This window comes from Ursus maritimus, unplaced genomic scaffold (genome assembly GCF_017311325.1).
Source record: "Ursus maritimus isolate PB19 unplaced genomic scaffold, ASM1731132v1 scaffold_34, whole genome shotgun sequence".
In the NCBI taxonomy this organism is placed as follows: domain Eukaryota; kingdom Metazoa; phylum Chordata; class Mammalia; order Carnivora; family Ursidae; genus Ursus; species Ursus maritimus.
The window spans coordinates 15,251,266-15,270,111 of NW_024426008.1; the positions used below are offsets into that span (position 1 = coordinate 15,251,266).

At 42.2% G+C, this 18,846-nt stretch overlaps 1 protein-coding gene across 1 annotated transcript in view; it reads right to left on the bottom strand.

Moving 5' to 3' along the window:
• TMC1 (transmembrane channel like 1) overlaps positions 1–18,846 on the bottom strand; it is a 135,700-nt gene that overhangs the window by 41,038 nt on the left and 75,816 nt on the right. The window contains exons 9-10 of the mRNA XM_040620241.1: positions 17,405–17,503; positions 2,068–2,210 (exon numbers count right to left, since the gene is read on the bottom strand). Coding sequence (XP_040476175.1) covers positions 2,068–2,210; positions 17,405–17,503 — 242 coding nt within the window. The remainder of the gene's footprint in view (positions 1–2,067; positions 2,211–17,404; positions 17,504–18,846) is intronic.

An 18,846-nucleotide genomic window follows, 5' to 3' on the forward strand; every position in this document is an offset into this window, starting at 1 on the left:
ATGAGATATGTTGAATCACATGAAATGCCTTTTTGTAGGTCAAAAGGGGTTGAAATCAAAGATTCCCACTGGTTTAACTGAGGGAGAAAATTACTTATTTGATCCATATACCACCATCCATTTCTGCACTGTCACTGGGCAAAGGGCAGGGCTTCACGTCAAAATAGATGCTTGACAGATTCAAGTTCTGAATGGAGCTTCCCTGGCAAAATTGCGTGGCTGTGCACAGCCATCCAGATAAGGGAGCATGAGCTGGGCGAGCAAGTCAGGAACACCCAGCATGTGGGAATCACGAGAAAGAGAGGGAAATGCTAAAAGAAGGAAGGAAAGACAGACTGTGGGATATTAGCACATTTTTGTTCAGAGACAGCCCTGATACCTATTAAACGTTCCATGGGCAGCTCTAGCCCTTGCTCGTAGAGGGGGAAAAAACGCACAGACCTATGAAAATTCTTCCTTTTTCAAGGAAGCAACCTTGCAACTACGGCTTCTATGAGAAGCAACCACTGCATATCATTTGCTTTGCTGGGAGGCTGTAGAAAACAACTGTTGCATTCATGCCTTTGCCTCGACTTCTTGACTTGGACCCCAAGTTTACATCTCTGCATACACACTGGGGTTATCTGATCATTTTATGGATGCATCTGAAGGTTTTTAATTATTCGAATAAGTGCCTCCATAAATCCTAAGCCAACAGGGTCGCTGTAATGTAGCCTCTGCTAAAATGAAGGTCAGGAAGAGGAAGGGGATTGAAAGGGAGGTAGGAAGCAACGCTCTATCTAGAAGCTCACAGGATAAGCCCACTACACAAGGGGAAAAAAAATTTAGCAAAGGGCTATACTATACTAAATAGCACGTATTACATTCTTGAGAAAAAAGAAACTGCAGCAAATATTTGGCTGCAAAGGATAACACATAATACAAGGATAACATATATATAATGTGAATATACATACATATATGTATGCATATAATGTGAATATATATATAGATGGTTAAAAGACCACAAACAGCATAGCATTGGGAATGTGCTAATGCTTTACCAGGTAGACAGACCGATACCTTATCTTTAGGATCTCTGATTACACTTGGACGGGTAGATGAATATTGTGGATGTGGGGTCTACGTGAAGGCTTTTCCCAGTACTGAAAGGACTGGAAAACTACATATGACAGTGTCCTCTGGTGGAACCAGTCAGTTTGGCAGAGACAAGGCACAAAGCTTGTCATAGACCATTCCAAAGAGCTCCTGCTTGGGGTGACCTGGACCCTCAGGCAGGACCCTTCTTTCCTGCAATGAAGCAAAAGACCAATTCACCTTGTTCGTGGTCCAGTAAAAGGGTCCACTGATGGAGGTCTCTCAAGGCTTCTACGCTAGCTCAGAGAATTGGCTCACGGCTCACAGAGATTACTCACAGCCCCAGATGCAGGTTTCTGCCGTGTCTTTAAACAGGTTGTAACATATACATTTCAGGCAGGTGGGAAAATGAACTGCAACTTCACCAGTTCTCTGATCAAGTTCTTCTCCATGTTCTAATAAATGTTCTTCCAGACAGACCATGACTACTACAGTTGATCGTGACAGTCTCATTGGGGGCCATTCGTTTTCGCTGTCTTATGCGGCTGACTTTTTTTTGGTTGAGTGAGTACTCTGGTTCTGTTTTGTTTTTTTAATGAGCAGAGAATAACAGATTCTGTCTATAGAACTGATCCTGCAACTCACAAACTTCTCTGCACACAAAAAGGAGGGCCAGCAGCCATTTCCCTGTCTTGTTTGCAACGTGGATTCACGTCTTGAAGTTCAAAAAGGCCTATCTTCAAAATCTGCTTAAACACAGGGTAGGAGTGCAACCTAGTGAGATGATCCAAAGGCCTGAGTTTGTGTTCAACCCTTTTGTTTGGGGAATGTCATAGTCTAACATAGTGTCAGTATTAAAACTACCTTTTATCTCTTACAGACTCAGTATCCTCCAAATATATAATAAATATTATATTCAATTCTTAAATTAATTACACTATTTGATTCCAGAAATCATGGCTCGCTTCCCAAGAGACCAATGAAACTTACGCTTTAAGGACAACCAGAAAGCTGTATCCAATGCTCATGATCCCCACCAGAAAATAGGAGAGCGGCAGCCTGAAATTCATCCAGCCAATTGTTCGTTTATTGTCATAATAGCCATAAAAGAGGATGGAATATTGCGCCAAGCCCTAAAATCCAACAACAAAGCCACTTAGCAGATGCTATGAAGAGCAACTCAAAGAAAAAAAGATAGATTTTTAAGAGAAACAACAAAATGGCATTAATTTTCAAACTTGGGAGTTGAGTCCTATTGTTTTTGCTTCGTAGAGCAAATGTTTCAGCTGCCACATTGATTGGCAGCCTCTCAGTTACTCGAAATTCAGGGACTTCTAAATAGGCCAAATTTTTAACCAAATATAGGCTTGCTCAGCTGTGGAACCATCACCGTGAAATGCCCATTGATTGAAACATCAAAACACACTTCATGGTGTCATTAGATTTACAATTTTAAGAGCTTGCTTCACATTCGGGGAGGATCTGAAATGTGCTTCCTCAAAGTGTCATGGCAAGTTTCCATTTCCAGTCACCTGAGCCACACTTAGATTGTTTCTCCTCAAACCACAGAGACCGTGTTTCAGCTCACATTGAGCAAAGGTGAATAGCAGGTGAGAGGTCATGGGAACTGATCTGCATAACCTTGTACACATCAAGACTACTAGAGCATTCTTCCAGAGCAAGCATGTTTATTCATGCAATTACATGCTTTTTCCTTAAAATTATCTGCCAGATAATTAGAACCACCATCTCCCAAAGCGACCTGAGTAACCCTCTTGACACGGTGAACACCGGCATATTCTCATGCTCTTTCCTCCATCATGGTCTTCATCTTTCTCTCCTTGAATTCACTGTTTTTCACTCTCAGCTTTTAAGCATGTTTCTATGTTACTACAGTTCCACTACCCCAGCTTCCCTCTGACTTCATCTCTCTGGCAATAACTTGAAATTACTGTTTTGTGAAGTGAGACAATAATAACTTGCCAATGCAAGGCTTCCTCTGGAGATCAAGCGAGTCACCCTTGAATCTTAGAAAGTGCAATTGGCTACCTTTAACATCATTTATACACAGCCAGGGACTTTAAGGCCCACTACTAAAGAAGTGGGGAGACAGGGGAAGAGGAAGAGGAGAAAATCCCTGGGATGCTAATTCCCAAAGGAAGATTTAAGAGGAGCAATTTAGAAAATTGCCTTAAACGGAGATCATGCCTAGCTCAAAACAGAGGATCTGGAATAATTACTGCTTTTGAAATTTGCAGCAAGTTTATGTTTTAATACTGTGTAAGAATTAACAGGAAAAATCTCAGAAGAAAGAAAGAAAATCTCAGAAGAGCTCATGAGCTTCGAGTAAGGTCAGGATGGAATGAGGGGGATGTAGGTCAAAACTGAAGTGCTTCCCCACACCATACCTGCCTTTGTCCGCATTTTTTTTCAACTCAAGAAAAAAGAAATCATACCCAAAAGAAAAATCTGGGGCTAATGAACTAGTAGAAACCTCACACTGGGGAAGCACATGGCTTCCATCTCATGCCCCAAATAAGAAACCACATAGAGAGGGATTGGTCAACTGCCCAAGACCAAGAAGTCATCCCAGGAGAATAATCACTGGAAGGATCTCCCTCACCCAGTTCAATGACATCTTCTTGTTTCACATTCATCTAGTTAAGAACTCTGTTTCCTCTCAGCTACTTTAAATCCAATCTCCTTCTACCCTGTCCTGAACCCTCAGGCTGGCTTTCCTGTCCCAGGGCAACAATAACAGAGCCTGGTAAGTACAGTCACTTATCTCTTGTCTAGTTTAAAGATATCCTAAAGTGTTTATTTTTTTCCCCATGAGTACAACACACATCATTTTCCAAACTCCTCTATTTTTCCCTGCAAACGACCCTTACCTCATTTCCTTGCCACTATCCTCGTGCTTGGTGATAATGCAATAACATCAATTAATACATTTTGTTGAGCATTTAGCATTTGCCAAACACGGTCCCTCATCTCACAGAATCCTTATTAGAACCCTCTGAAGTTGCTCCTGTTAGGGGCAATGGGTTTTCCTCCACTCTTGGTGTTGCCTTCCATGAAGGTATGACCCATAAATGCAACAGTCTCAGCTTCTCCCCACTTCCTCATGCTGTCCCCTCATGCTAATCTGATAGTAGAGCATGGAGGAAGAAATGGGGATGACGCAGGCCACCTCTCTTCCCCATCCTGAGACAGCACACACTGTGCCCTACCCCTGGAGGGAGCATGCTGTCCTGGGCTGGGGCTGCTGCATGGAAAGTTCTGGCTGTGAAGCTCACTTGCCCTTAGAAAGATGCCACAGTCTTTCATATCAGCTTTAACAATAATAAAGGTGACGTGTTGACCTCCATCTGTTGAGCGCTTTGTCTCATTTCTGGTTAGCTCACAACCTGGTTAAACAAGGTAGGGGGTGTTATCTACCATGATTCTCCCACCCAGCAAAGACTCAATAGCCCTATTCCTACTTTGCACATGAAGAAACTGATCTTTAGAGAGGTTAAGTAACTTGTGCATGCTCACATAGCTAGCAAATAACAGTCTGAACTTGAACTGGGTCTGTCTGATTCAAATCCATATACTTCACAACTCTATAAACTCTACTGTTTCTCCCATGCTTTGCCTTCCACCCCTTGCATCATGCCAATGCCACTGCTTCCCAGTGAAACAAAGACACAAGAAATCCTACAAACCCAGCTGGGCCTTTTGACCTACACCCCTGGATTGATCCATGATGGTGCCAGGACCTCTTGAGAAGGACCTGAACATCCCTTCTGAAGATTTCAAAGGGCCACATCTCCACGTATTTAAACATTACAACCTGACATCGTTTTCTAGTTCATAATGGCAACACTGGGATTAAAGGACACCTCCAAAACAATACGAAAGGAGAAAGTAGATAGATAACAAGCATCTGGCGAGCTTGTTAGGTTAACACAATAGCTAGTGGGCCAGCTGGCTCATCTGGGGTGTGTACCATTCAATGGCTGGCACTTCATAAATATTAGATGGCCACCCAAAGGGATAAGGTTCATTTTTTGGGGAATCCTGATTATTTCACAAAGAGTTCTTCAGTTTGCCTATTACTACACGTGCAGTCAGGCATGCAAATAAAAGAGGCACTATTGAAGAACACAATTTTAAAAAGCTTTATCCAATCCATCTTAGTAGCATATTGTAGGGTGACGTGAAACAGCCCTCCCCTTCCACCCCGCGGGCCCCCCACACTCCACACATCTTTCCCTTTCCCTTAAAACTCCAACAGCAGACATCTGGAAGTGACTAAAATAGCAATGACTCCTAGCCTAGCCAAAGTTCTATTCAGTTTCCATGTCAGCGCGCACGGCTTCCCCTGTGGGAGCACTCTCCCACCCCAAAATCTGTGACAGAGAAGCCGCAGTCAGAGCCAAGTTTCAAAATGAGCATGAAACACTCCCGTCCAACTCTGGGTTCCATGCTTGCGCGTTGTCTATTAAGATTCTAATTTCTGGTTGAGTGCTGCAGCTGGTCTAGTTCATAGTCACCGACACGCTTCCCCAAGAAAGTGAATGTTCTGATGAAGTCGCTAGGAATCAACTCGTGTATTTGTTTATCTAACTTTTTATTGAGAATTGACTATTTGCCAAACATGATACATAGATGGAGTAAGATACTGGATGGCAGAGGCCCCTAAAAATGTTCTGCGTGTAAAATGTCCTCTTCATGAGTATCTGTCACCTGAAATTATATTGGAACCCCACCCTTTTGGCGTTTCTCATCACGGCAAATAAACAGTCACTGTGAAACATGGCATTCCATTCCCAGGATGGTAAATGAGTTTCAGCATCCTTAGCAACTCTTTTCAGTTTGTAGTAACCGCCAGACCAATGTTTTGTATATACATAAAAAAAAAAAAATCTTGAGGTCAAAACTGGTTGGAAAAGAAGATATAATTTCTCACCAGGCCTGCTGAGGGCGTGTGAAGGGAGAGTGGCACCACGCCGTGGGGTATGTTCCTACCCAGTCATTTAAACCTTAGCATTAAAGAAAGTTGCAAGTATGGATGAAACATAGGACATGACATCACTTAATATCTGATAAAACACGGAGTGAGAAGGCTAACAACACCCAACACAAACCTCAACTAACTTCACAAGGATGGCAGCCAGCCTGACACCTAGGTGGGGGTGCTGAGATTCAGCCCACGGACGCCTTCTTTCTCTCTGCCCAGACTTGCCAAGCTTCCACTTCATGCTTTGCTCACCTCCCTTTGCCTTTCTTTTTTGCTACAACCCAGATCTGGGAGTATGAAACTGACACTCTATGGCTCTTAGCTAGGAAGCATGTAGATTACAAAGAGGAAGCTCTTAGCTGGGAAGCATGTAGATTACAAAGAGGAAGCTCTTAGCTGGGAAGCATGTAGATTACAAAGAGGAAGCTCTTAGCTGGGGAACATGTATATTACTAAAAGGAAGGCTCTTAACTGGGAAGCATGTAGATTACAAAGAGGAAGCTGGACTGAGCCTTTGCAGAACTTCTAGTTTTCTATAGTTGGAATTAAGTCTCTGTCTGCAGGACTATAGTCCTGAATTCCTGCCCTCAAAAAGCTGTGAAGTAGACAGCTGGTTTTAGTGTCCATCCATAGATCAGATCCCTCATCTCTCTGCCTCCTTCCCAGAGAACTCACATTGCTGGTGCCCTGTTCCCCTTTCTGGCTTGTGGATACCATGCTCTCCCTGTCAGGGCTCCCTCTTCTTCTTTTCTTATCCTTCCAAGAAATAGGCATTTTCATGACTTAAGTACCCATGAATAGACATTTAAGGAAAGAAATGTTTATTAAGCTTCCACCACATGCCAGGCAATGTGCCAGTGCTTTACACACACAACCTCACTTACTTTTTAATACCAGCCTGCTAGTTAGGTATTAATACTACTATCTTATACATGACAGTTAAGAGGCTCAGAGTGGTTGTCTTAGTATCTCACAGGTAGTACACGGCAGGATTCAGACTCAGGTCTGTCTAAATCTCATGACAGAGTTCTCTTCACTATGCGACACTGCATTTTAAACTATGCTAACTTCTGTAAAAAGCATTTCTGTTTGTCTTTTCTGTGCCGTGGTCCACAACTGACACTAATGTTTGGAATTCTAGATACTATGCCCAGTGCCCAATACACGCCTTATTTCACTTGGCTATCCCACAGAAACCTTGAACTCAAGAAGTTCCCCCAAACCTGCTTCTTCCTCCTCTCTCAGAGCACGATACCACCAACCTATCTGTCACCTCTGTCAGAAACCTGGATATTTCATTATCTTCCTGTTTTGCGGGTAAGTCACATGCAGTTACTAGTTGAATCCTGTCGTTTCTGCCTCATGATCATATGTGACACTGATCCCTTCTCTGTACGCCACTGCCATTCACAGGCCTCTCTTTCTCATCTTCCACCAAGTCCGACCAAGTCCATCTCATATTCACAAAGAACCTTCTAAAGGGTAAGTGACCACATTTGCATCCTACTTCAAAATTCTTTGTGCTCTCCACTGCCTATAAAGTCTGATTCCTTAGCAAAATGAATGAAACTGTCCTCCTCGATTGGATCCCTTTTTTTTGTATGACACACTCATCTTTAAGTACGACACACTCATCTTTAAGTACGCCACTCTCTCCCTAAACATCAGCTTTGCTGAATCACTCAGGGGTATTGAGTGCATGACCCCATTTCCTGCCTCTATGCCTTGGTGCATGCGGGTTCCTCTGCTTGGAATGCTGTTCCCAGCTATCCTCCCCATTTCAGAGCCTAGTTTATTCCTACTCTTCCTTTAAAACCAGTTCAAACTACCTCTGTAAAACCTTCACTGACCTCTAGACCAGAGCTACCTGTTATGGGGAAATGGTCATCTCCTTCAGATGCACAGAGCTCCATCTCATGAAGTACTCCCCAGGCCCCCATTATCCCTCTCCTCACTCCATCCGAGGGAAGGTAGAGTGACTTCTCGGATCCATATTTTTGGAATGAATTAGCTGTACTTGCCTAGCCCAAATATAACTTTCTTCCTGTAGGAAATAAGCTTTCCCAGGATAAGATGGACTAATTTAGAGTCCCATATTAGCAGGGCCATTTGGCTAAGAGTCTCAGATTAGTTCTCCCATTTGGCCCCCAGTAGTAATGAATGAAGTTTTGGTGCCCATCTGCCTCCCCTTGCAAACAAATTATTCAGAACTCAGGTGGAAAATAGAGTTATTGCTTTACTGGGTCCTCTCAGGTCTCCAGTAAATGGAACTCCAGTAAAGTGTCACCCAGAACCCTCCCTCCCTTATGCCTCCATGTGCCTAGGACATGTATCTGTTAGCTTGAGATTGTCACATCATACGGCAATTGTTTGTTTGCACATCCAAGTAAACCAAAAGGTCCCTGTGGGCAGGGAAAATATATTAGTTATCTTTGTATTCCCAGCATCTCACATTCAATCTATGCTTGCAGAATGACTGAATGAACAGAAAAATTGCTTCTGGTGGTCATTAACAATCTTCAGTGAGATTAAGCTCTTTCAAATTATCATCTAAACCACCTTTTTCTGTTTTTCTTCTCTCTGTTACCCACTTTAATAAAAGAAAGTAAATCATTCAGACAGTAACATGATGATAACAATCTTATGTTGGGATTTAATGAATTAAAACACCAAGAAAGTGTCTGAGAGACACTAACGCTGCCAAAACTCCTTAATTTTTTCTGTCTAATGGCCTAAAACTCTCAGAAAATAAAAATTCTCAGTGCTATAAAATGAGCTTCTACATATAGTTTCTTCCTAAATGGGAAAAATGGTCTTTTGTTTCACAAGATGGACATTAAAAGCATTACATTATGGGATTTTGTTGTTCAATTGACTTCTGGTCTCCTAAATCTGCCTACTAGTTCTTTAAAGTAATGAAAAATGAAGCATCATAAATTCATATATGAAGAGAGATGTATCTGGTTATATGAATACAGCCTGTACTGGGAATTACCTTACCTTACTTTATCTATTTTAAAAGGAGTTTTTGAACAAATGAAAATACAAAAAAAAAAAAAAAAAAAAAAAAAGTAGGGAAAACAAACTATCTGAAAAAAATGAAGTTCGGAAAATTTCCATCCTATATGAGCAGCATATATTTTATTTCAAACATTTAAGATCGATGAATGTAATTAATTTCAAGTACAATGTATAAGCAAATAAGATCTATTGGAGATACATGACGCTGGACCATGGGGTAAAGTTTTTACTGAATTGTTTTCAAGTGTTTGTAACTTTAAATAATCTATTTTCACAGCAGACATATCAGACTCCATTTGTTTGGTGCCATTTGTTTGTATAATGGGATAATTTAATAGACCGAGAAGTTCTAATCTGACTTGATGGCTCAGCCTTAATCTATTAGTTTGGCAGCTACTATTTACATATCAGCAAATTCCTACTAGGCAAACTGAGCTCTTCCAAAAAATCTTACTCTCTCCACTTTCTGATATTTATCAACACCTGATACTCTCATGTAATGATGGACTCTTCCTTGGTGTCCTCACATTCAAATTCCTCCTCTCTGTTCCTTTGACCTTTTTAAGTTCCAAGTTTGATAATGCCACACTACTCATCCACCACTTGCCTGAATTACTTTCAACTGTTCTGAGAAAAAATAAATGATCATGGCCTAGATTCTAGAGGGTCCCACACATCTTGATACCCTTCTATCTCTGTAAGGCCATCCACCCCGATGCCACTTCATCTAGTTTCACTAACCTCCAGTCAGTCCCTTGAGTAACGCAACCCTCTCTCATGACAGGTCCTTTGTCTCGCTATCTCATTTTCTAGAATGCCTCTCCCCTCTCTCAAATTGGGAGCTGGTACTGACTCCTCAGAGCCCAATTCAAATCTTACATTCTCAGAAAAAGTTCTGCTCTCTTCTACCTCCTTCTCTTAGACTGTAAACCGGGTCAGGATCTCTGTTACACGTTCTCTTAATACTGTTCACCTTTCCTCTGTAGCACTTGGCACAGGCACAGTTATGTTTATTTTTGTGATTATTTGATTACTCTACTAAACTTTCAGTTTCTGAGGGCAGAGACCTTACTGGTTTTTGCTCACCTTTGCTTAGCACATGACACACTATTTGGCATCTGGCAAATGCTCAACATAATTGTTCCCTAAATTAACAAAAAGAAGACTTGGTTCTGTTATCACATCCAGAGAGGGGAGGCTGTTTTCATGTTGCAAATACAACATCAGGATCACAGGCATCCCAAATTTTGGCAAAAAGAAAGGTCCTCTTTGGTTTGGCCAGGTGCCGCTTGAGGGAGATGGTGAAAACTGGAAGTAGTTGCTGAATTAAAGAAAGCACTGATAGAAATGAAGACCCTAAGGGATCAATGTCCCGAGTCTACAGAATGAAAGAATACCAAGAAAGCTAAAAGAGACCCAGGGATCTCTTCTATCATAAGCTATAGACATGTATAAAGAAGTCCAGGAGTAGCACATTAAGAGGCCTATGAGTGAGAGCAGAATTGGAGCTGCCTCTGCTTTTAATCAAATTTAATGAGCCTATTAAATCAGAGATACCTGTACTGGACATTGAGGAAGGAAAGCAAACAGGAGAGCCAGGGATGAATAGCCTTAGGTTGCTGCCAATCGTAGGACCACATGCCTGAGCAGCACCCACCCTGTTCGGTGAAATCTTCTAAGGAGTCACACTACACATACAGAGGAGAGGATCCTTACCCCTTCCAACCGTAGGATCTCTATTCCAGGGAGGAGCCCTACGTCTGGGTGCACTTGATAATCTACAGGCTTAGCTTTGTCCCCAAGAGGCTTAGCAGTCTGGCTCGGGGTCATACTTTTGCCCTCACCGAGAGATTGTTTATCATCAAGGCATTCAGTCTCTGCTGAGCCAGCCCTGGGTGAGGCTGAGACAATGGTGGGAGCAAAGAGGTTATGTTGGTGTATTTGTAGCTTGTTGCAACCAAGTAAGAGCAGCACAGCATAACAGTAACTGTTCTGATCTAAAGTAGGGGAACCAAGTCACATTTTCAGAGCCAATGGACCCCTAGAGCGGCCATACAGGTGTGCTGCTCAGGAAGCGTTCAGGAGATGGCCTCCAGATGCCACCACTTTGGGTCAACCAGCATGGAGCATAATGTGCTTGTCCTGAGACCACATCCTCCCATGTGGCCCCCAGCCTCCGATCCAGAATGATGAGAAATACTAGAGCCAGTGATACGGGATTTCTCTAATGGACATACTTTGCTTGGAGACTCACCATTAGCCTGGCCAAGACTTTTTCCAGAACTGTACTGCAGACTAAGACTCTTCCTACTCAATCTTACCCCCCTTCTCTCCCTTCACAGGAATCAACCTGGCTTTGCTAACTGGAGACTCTCCCCACCTACTTGTGCTCTCTCTCCCCTTCCTCGTTTGTAGATATTCTCCCCCAAATTATATCCTGCACCTAATATTGTCTTGATGTCCATTTCTTAGGAAACCCAAAATGAAGGATATTTGCCCCGTCAAAGAACAACCCTGTGCACTGTTGGTGGCAATGTAAATTGGTGTAGCCACTACAGAAAATGGTACGGAGGTTCCTCAACAAATTAAAACTAAAAATGCCATATGGTCCAGTAATTCCATGGCTGGGTATTTTTCTGAAGAAAATGAAAAAGTAACTTGAAAAGCTATTTGTACCCCCATGTCATTGCAGCATTATTTACAATAACCAAGATACGGAAGCAACCTAAGTGTCTGTCAACGAGTGAATGGATAAAGAAAACATGGAGAGAGAGAGAGAGAGAGAGAGAGAGAGGTGTGTGTGTAATGCAATATTTTTCAGCCATAGAAAGGAAGGAAATCTTGCCATTTGCAACAGTATGGACGGACCCTGGGCATTATGCTAAGCAAAATAAGACAGAGAAAGACAAAGAATGTATAATCTCACTTGTATGTAGAACCTTAGAAAAAGAAACAGAAAAAAACAAGCTCATAGATACAGAGAACAGATGAGTGGTTGCCATAGGCAGGAGGTGGAGGATGGGCACAATGAGTGAAGGAAGTAAAAATGTACAGATTTCCAGCTATAAAACAAACAAGGCACGGGGATGTGGTGTCTGACATGGAGACTGGAGTTACTAATACTGTGTTGCACATTTGAAAATTGCTAACACAGTAAATCTTTAAAGTTCTCATCACAAGAAAAAGAATTCTGTAGCTACATATGTTGACAGATGTTAGCCAGTCTTACCGTGGTGATCATCTCACAATATATACAAATATTGAATCACTATGCCGTACACCTGAAATTAATATAATGTTGTACGTCAATTATACCTCAGTAAAAAAGGGGGTACTCTCTGAAACTAAAGATGCATTTGAACTGCTGAAATATCCCCCCAAAAAAGATGTCATTCCATATGTACATCACAAAAATATCTCTTCTAAATGTGGCCAGTACAGTAAGAGATGAAGGAACTTAAGAGAGCTGACATATGTCTGCGAGGAGACACTGTCGCTCTGGAAGATTATTCTTTAAAAGAACTGTTGCTGCTGATAGAATCAGGAGTGGAACTGCTGTTTGAAAACATTCAGAATGTCTGTGACAGTTTCCTTTGAGGACAGACTTCAAGGGCGGCACAAGTGGGCAGGGTAGAAGGAATCAGCTGGGGGTATGTTAGAAGTAAATCAACAATGTGACATTAAAATCAGCCCCATTTTACCTTGAATTTCGGTACCTCCTCTAACTACCTGTGCCGTGCTTGGCAAACTGACCAACCCCTCTGAGTTCCAATTTCCCCAACTATAAAAGCATTACTGGGTTGCCTGGGAGGCTCAGTTAGTTAAGTGTCTGCCTTCGGCTCAGGTCATGATCTCGGGGTGCGGGGATTGAGCCCTGCATCGGGCTCCCTGCTCAGTGGGGACCCTGATTCTCCCTCTCTCTATGTCCCTACCCCAGCTTGTGCGCACGCTCTCTCTCTCAAATAAATTAATAAAATCTTTTTAAAAATTAAAAAAATAAAAAGATTATTTTTAAAAAGATTTTATTTATTTATTTGAGAGAGAGCGAGCGGGGGAGGGGGTGAGGTAGGAGCACAGGGAGAGAGACAAGCAGACTCTGTGCTGAGCATGGAGCTCAACGCAGGGCCCATCCTAGGACCCCAAGATCATGACTTCAGCAGAAATCAAGAGTCCGATGCCCAACCAACTTAGCCACCCAGGCACCCCTGTAAAAAAATTATTGATCTTCTTCCTGAGGGTTGTTATAAAGATGAAATTTAATGTATGTGCCTACTTAGCACCTGATAGGTGTTAACTCTCCTCTTCTGTCCCTTCTAGGTCTTCACCCCGCCAATATCTATGATGACCGGCAGAAAAGGGGAGGCAAAGTTCACTCACCATTTATCCACACACAATGTGTAAGATGTTCACAGGCTTGAAAAGTGAGTGCATTTCCCTTTATTCACAACTCCAATCTTTACCCGAATGATCTCACCATCTGATATCAGCTCAAGCTGCTTCCAAATGCCACATCAGCTCCTCCCTCTCTCTCGCTTACAAGAATATCAAAACCATAATCTTTTTCTCTTTATCATTCATACGTCATTCTTGTGTCTCCAACTATTTGCCAACAAAGACATAATCTTCCTGACCTAAACCTGTTCTTCTAATTCTACTGCTTCAAATAATACCATATCTGCCAATTCAATCCATAGCACACGTATTAGACAATCTCCCTATTTCTTACTATTTTAATAAGATATGTTTTCCTCCAGATTAGTAAGACCCACCAGGAGGTACTCAATAAAAGGATAAAAAAATATGGTGCTTTGTAAACTGTGACGTTGAGAAGCCATAAGACTGACCAACCTGGCATATATCAAATGGCATTTGCCTACTATTAATTAAAGGGAATTTTGATGAGTTATGACATGTGGGGTTTTTTAAAAAGATTTTATTTATTTATTTATTTGAGAGAGAGGGAGAACAAGTGCAAATTGGTGCAGAGGGGGTAGCAGACTCCCCGCTGAGCAAGAGCCCGATGTGGGGCTCGATCCCAACCCTGGGATCATGACCTGAGCCGAAGGCAGACACTTAACCGACTGAGCCACCCAGGAATCCCCAAGTTATGACACATGTTTATAAATGACAGAGCACTGAGCTCCAGAGAGATACTTTAGGGGAGGGGGGTGTCCAGAGGGAAGTCCCAAGTTTCCAACACGAGACTCTACCTCCCCACCTCCACCCCAAAGGTTTTCGGTCCCTTCACATCATATAAGCTCCTCTACCACAAGAGGGCATGTTTGCATCTCTTTCAAGTGTTCTAGAAATCTGTTCCGGCTTCTCTTCACCTACATCTACATGGAGTTGCTTAGCTAAGCCAGCACATTAACCTTCTTAGATGCAACAAAATAACCTTCTTAGATGCAACAAACTAACCCATGGAGTAGGAAGAGTAACCCACCTTCTTAGATGCAACAAACTAATCAGGCACTTGTTATCTCTGCCTCAGGCCTGAAACATGGCTTTCCTCCTGGCATCTCTGGGCTCTTCGGAAATGTAGAATTCTGTTTTTAAGGATCTCAAGGATATTCAGTTAATGATTTCCTCTGTGATGCCATGATAGATAGAATACTGTGCTGTCCAGTTAGATCATCTTATAATACAGGCCGGGCACTTCTATGAGGTCATTGTTCAGGGGACCAAGTAAAGAACTCGGGCAAGAGTAAATATTGAACCTACCATTCTATTTGAGAAGCTAATTTGCAAATTGTGTGTTTATTATGAAAGGTGAAAATGGGATCTGTTTCAACTCCTTCTCCCCACTGAGATAGCTATGGCATTGAAGGGAGTCAGTCTGTGTTCTGGAAACAGTCAGTGAGAATGCTGTTGGAAATCAGTGCAGCAAAATTACTGAGATGATACAGGGCATGGTAAGAGTACTTGCTTAGGAGCCACTCAATAGCTATAAGACCCTGAACATGCTTCTGTAACTCAAAGTTTCCCTCATTTTATAATGTGAAACATGGGATGGAAGAGCTCTAAAAGCACTCTTATCTCTAAAAATCTCTTATTTTATGATACGTGCCAGATAATTGAGTGGTTACAGTATGCAGAAAAATTAAGAAAAGCTGTAAATGAATAATATCACTTTAATGACTTTCTGATTTTTTCTTGGCCATTTATATTCACTTACTGCTTTAGAATTGTTTTTAGACAGGCCTAGAATTATAAGGGACAATGAGTATCACAGACTACTCTGGCTTCTGTCTTCCTCTGTCCACCTAAAAATAGTATTTCACCAAACTGAACATGAGAGCTATAAAGGGCAGTAATAAAATCCTGATAAGCTCATTTATTGTCCAAACCCTCTCTCCTGGCTTCCTCCTGTATTCACCTGTGAGAGCCTCTGGTTTGCCCCCTTGAGCCACCTTCCTCTTTGTTTTCGTCAGCTGATTAATATCTTTCAAATCCCTAATGGACTTTTTCCCCCAAATTTTTATTTCAGTTAGTTGACAAATTTATAAGTGCTTAAACTTCATTAAATATATGTTTGCAAATAAAAAAACCCTTTTGTTCATACTTTCAGTTCTTCTTTTCTCTAGTTTGACTCAAACATCAGAAAATGCCAATGATAGTATTAGTTCTTGTTCTTATTAACCAGACTGGAAGTTTATTACTTTGCTAATCAGAAGAAGACAATAGATATAAAAGCAGTTTCAGGGGAGCATAGTAAAACATTATTTGAAATTTAAAGAGAGGGTGGGGAGGGGGAGAGAGAGAGAGATGGATGGGGAATAATAGAAAGGAGAAATAAAAGATAAGTAAAATCTAACTCAGAGGTCATAGTCTTCGTAAATCCTAGACCTTCCCAGGCAAAATTAACAATCACTAACTCGGGGTTCCCAGGGTCTTTTTCTTTTTTCTATTTTGCTAATGTAGCACATAGCATGTGCTATACTAGTTGACTATCTTCTACTGTCATGAGCACTTTGAGGTCAAGAATCATGTCACCTTTATCTTTGTAAAACCAGTGCATGTTTATATTCAATAAATAAATGTTGAATTGAAATGACAAGTGAACTGACAGGGATGACTGGAGATTCTAAATGCCACAAAATCGGGGCTGCCACCATGCCTTATGCTTATTCTCTAGCTTGCCTCGCTTACTCAGAGACTGGGAACCTTCCCTAAAGTTTGCGTTTTCTGTAACTGCTCACATAAATTAATTTCTATGGCTCTTATCTCAAGGCTCTACAAATCCTCCCCTTACTCAGTCTTGTCAGTCAATAAGATTCATTAAGTCTCTGTTGGTTGGTTATCATATTAAGGGCTTCAAAGAAGATGTAATAGACATGATCCCCTCTTTAGGAAGCTCACAATTTAGAGGGCTTGAGGGTAGAATTAAAAACATCTGTGAAATATACCTATCAATACTATTACTTTTTCTCTCCTTTTTTTATTCCCCATGCTACATAAAATCTTATTCTCATTTACTACTCTCCAAAAATTCCTCGAATTATCAATTCCCCAATCTCTACCTTGCTCCTTTCTTATCCTCTACACTTTCTAACATCTCCGATCTGGTGGCTATTTTAAAAAGAATGTGTGGAACCGAGTAGTTGCCACAGACTTGAATCAGAGTCTGAAATGATTTTTCAATGGGCAAAAATGCGTCTCTGCCATAACAACACTCCCCACCCAGGGCAGCTCAAGGAGTAATACTATTCTCCTACTAGAGTTGAGTAATGCTCACACGGGTACCACAATCGAGTGTCCTCATTTTAGTATTATTTAGAAGTTAGAATCTAGTACTGTTTAGTATTTAATATTTAGCTTTATTTATTGAATAGTACTGGCTATTCAGTAATACGAAATAGTTTTGTTCAGGAAACAAAGAGGTTAATACAAAATGTTAAAGCTCTAATTCCCTAAGAATCCTACAAGATTTTTCAAAAAGCACATTTGCAAGCCCTTCCTTTGTTCTGCTCCAAAGCCAGAGATAAAGATATTTGTTTCAACCCTTTGATCTCTGAGTTCACCTTCATTCAGTAGTCTGTATTCCCATTTAATCATGTTATCATATTCTTAAGCCAATCCTTTTTTTTCCTCTCTCTCTTATTTTCTCCTTCCTTCCTTCCTTCCTTCCTTCCTTCCTTCCTTCCTTCCTTCTTTCCTTCCTTTCTTTCCTATTTTTTTTAGCAGGGGGCACGGACATATCTCTTAAGACCTTCAACCAGCCCCAGAAGAAGATGCCATGGGGTTTCAGAGAGTAACCAAAAATCCGTCCTCCTACCAACACAGCTGTGTGGAGACACTTACATTGAAGTCGTACAACACACCAAAGTTTGCTGCAGATGCCTCGTCAGCTCTGGGAACTGTTTTCCTAGGTAAACTGCCATATGGCAAACCCCAGAGGTACTATACAGAGAAGCAAAGAAAGCAGTTAATAATTGGAAACAAAGTCTGAGCCACACATGCGATCACAAATGGTTTTGTTTAAAAGCACTTCATACACATTTTCATGGCGACTCTGTGGGTCTCCACGTGGGGTCCCATTTTCTGGGAATCGACTACTAAATCCAGAGGGAAGAACAAAGGGAGTGCTAAGAACCCTGCATGCTAAGTTCAGTGGACCACCAGCAGCTGGGCAACCACATTGCCCAGAGGCTTGCTGAGAAGCCCCCCTACCCACCACCACCTCCAAACTGGTCCCTTTTAGGGGAGGTCTGGAGAGGAGAAAAGAGGCCTTTGGGGGAACTACAGTGTTCAAAAAAAAAAAAAAAACCTCATACTACCCACATCTTCATATGGGGCTACCTCTAAGGGGTGGGGGTGGCGGGAGATTCTCTCCTTCATGTTAAGGAAGAGAAGACTCAAGTGAATCGCTCATACAATTTGTGGTTGTCAAATAGGAGGAAAGATTGCACCCTGATTATATTTGCTTTACCACTAATTCAGGTTTACTGCCCTGATCTGATGTGACCAGATTCAAAAAGGAGTTATTAGGGGCAGAGCCAGCCAGCGAGGGAGCGGGAATAGGGCTCTAGCAGGTGTCTTGGTGAGAATTGGAAAAAGCAGCCCTCTACACCAGGGCAAGCACACGGCTTGCCAATCAGATGCTGCTTCTTATGTAACATGAAAACTTTCCTTCCCTGGGGCTGGGGGTGGAGGATGACTGTGGCTGGAAGCCTGGGTGCAGAGCTTGACTGGGCAGGGGCTGGAAGTGAGCCCCTACTCCTACGCTCTACACACTGGCACGGATTTCATGGAAACTTCTTGACTTCTAGGACTGAACGAAGCAGAAGGTGGGTCCTATCCATGCTCTCTCACCCCAAAGTTGGGGGCCACAAAGAACAAAGAAGATTAAGGTCTCAGGCTTGCCCAGGGACACAGGGACTTCGAAACTGAAGGAACGCTGACTGAGGCTGGTGGGAGGAGGCAGGGGCAAAATGGAGCCTTGCTGTGGGGAGGGGACCAGCCCTGGCCTCTGGTGGTTCTGTAAAGCTGGCACCTCCTCCTTTGTTCTTTTGCTGGAGCTGGTAACCATTGCCCAGAAAGCAGGATGCCCCTCGGCATCTAACACGAACCTGTAAGAAAGCATCCAAAGACAATACGCTTCTTCGTTCTAGGAACACATCCCATCAGACACAGATTGGCTCCCTCCACTCTCTATCAGGCGTTCTGTAATTTCATACAGGTGGAGCAAACCAGCCACAACCTTTCATTTCCGTGGCAGCTGGGGGGGGGGGGGGTAGAGGAGC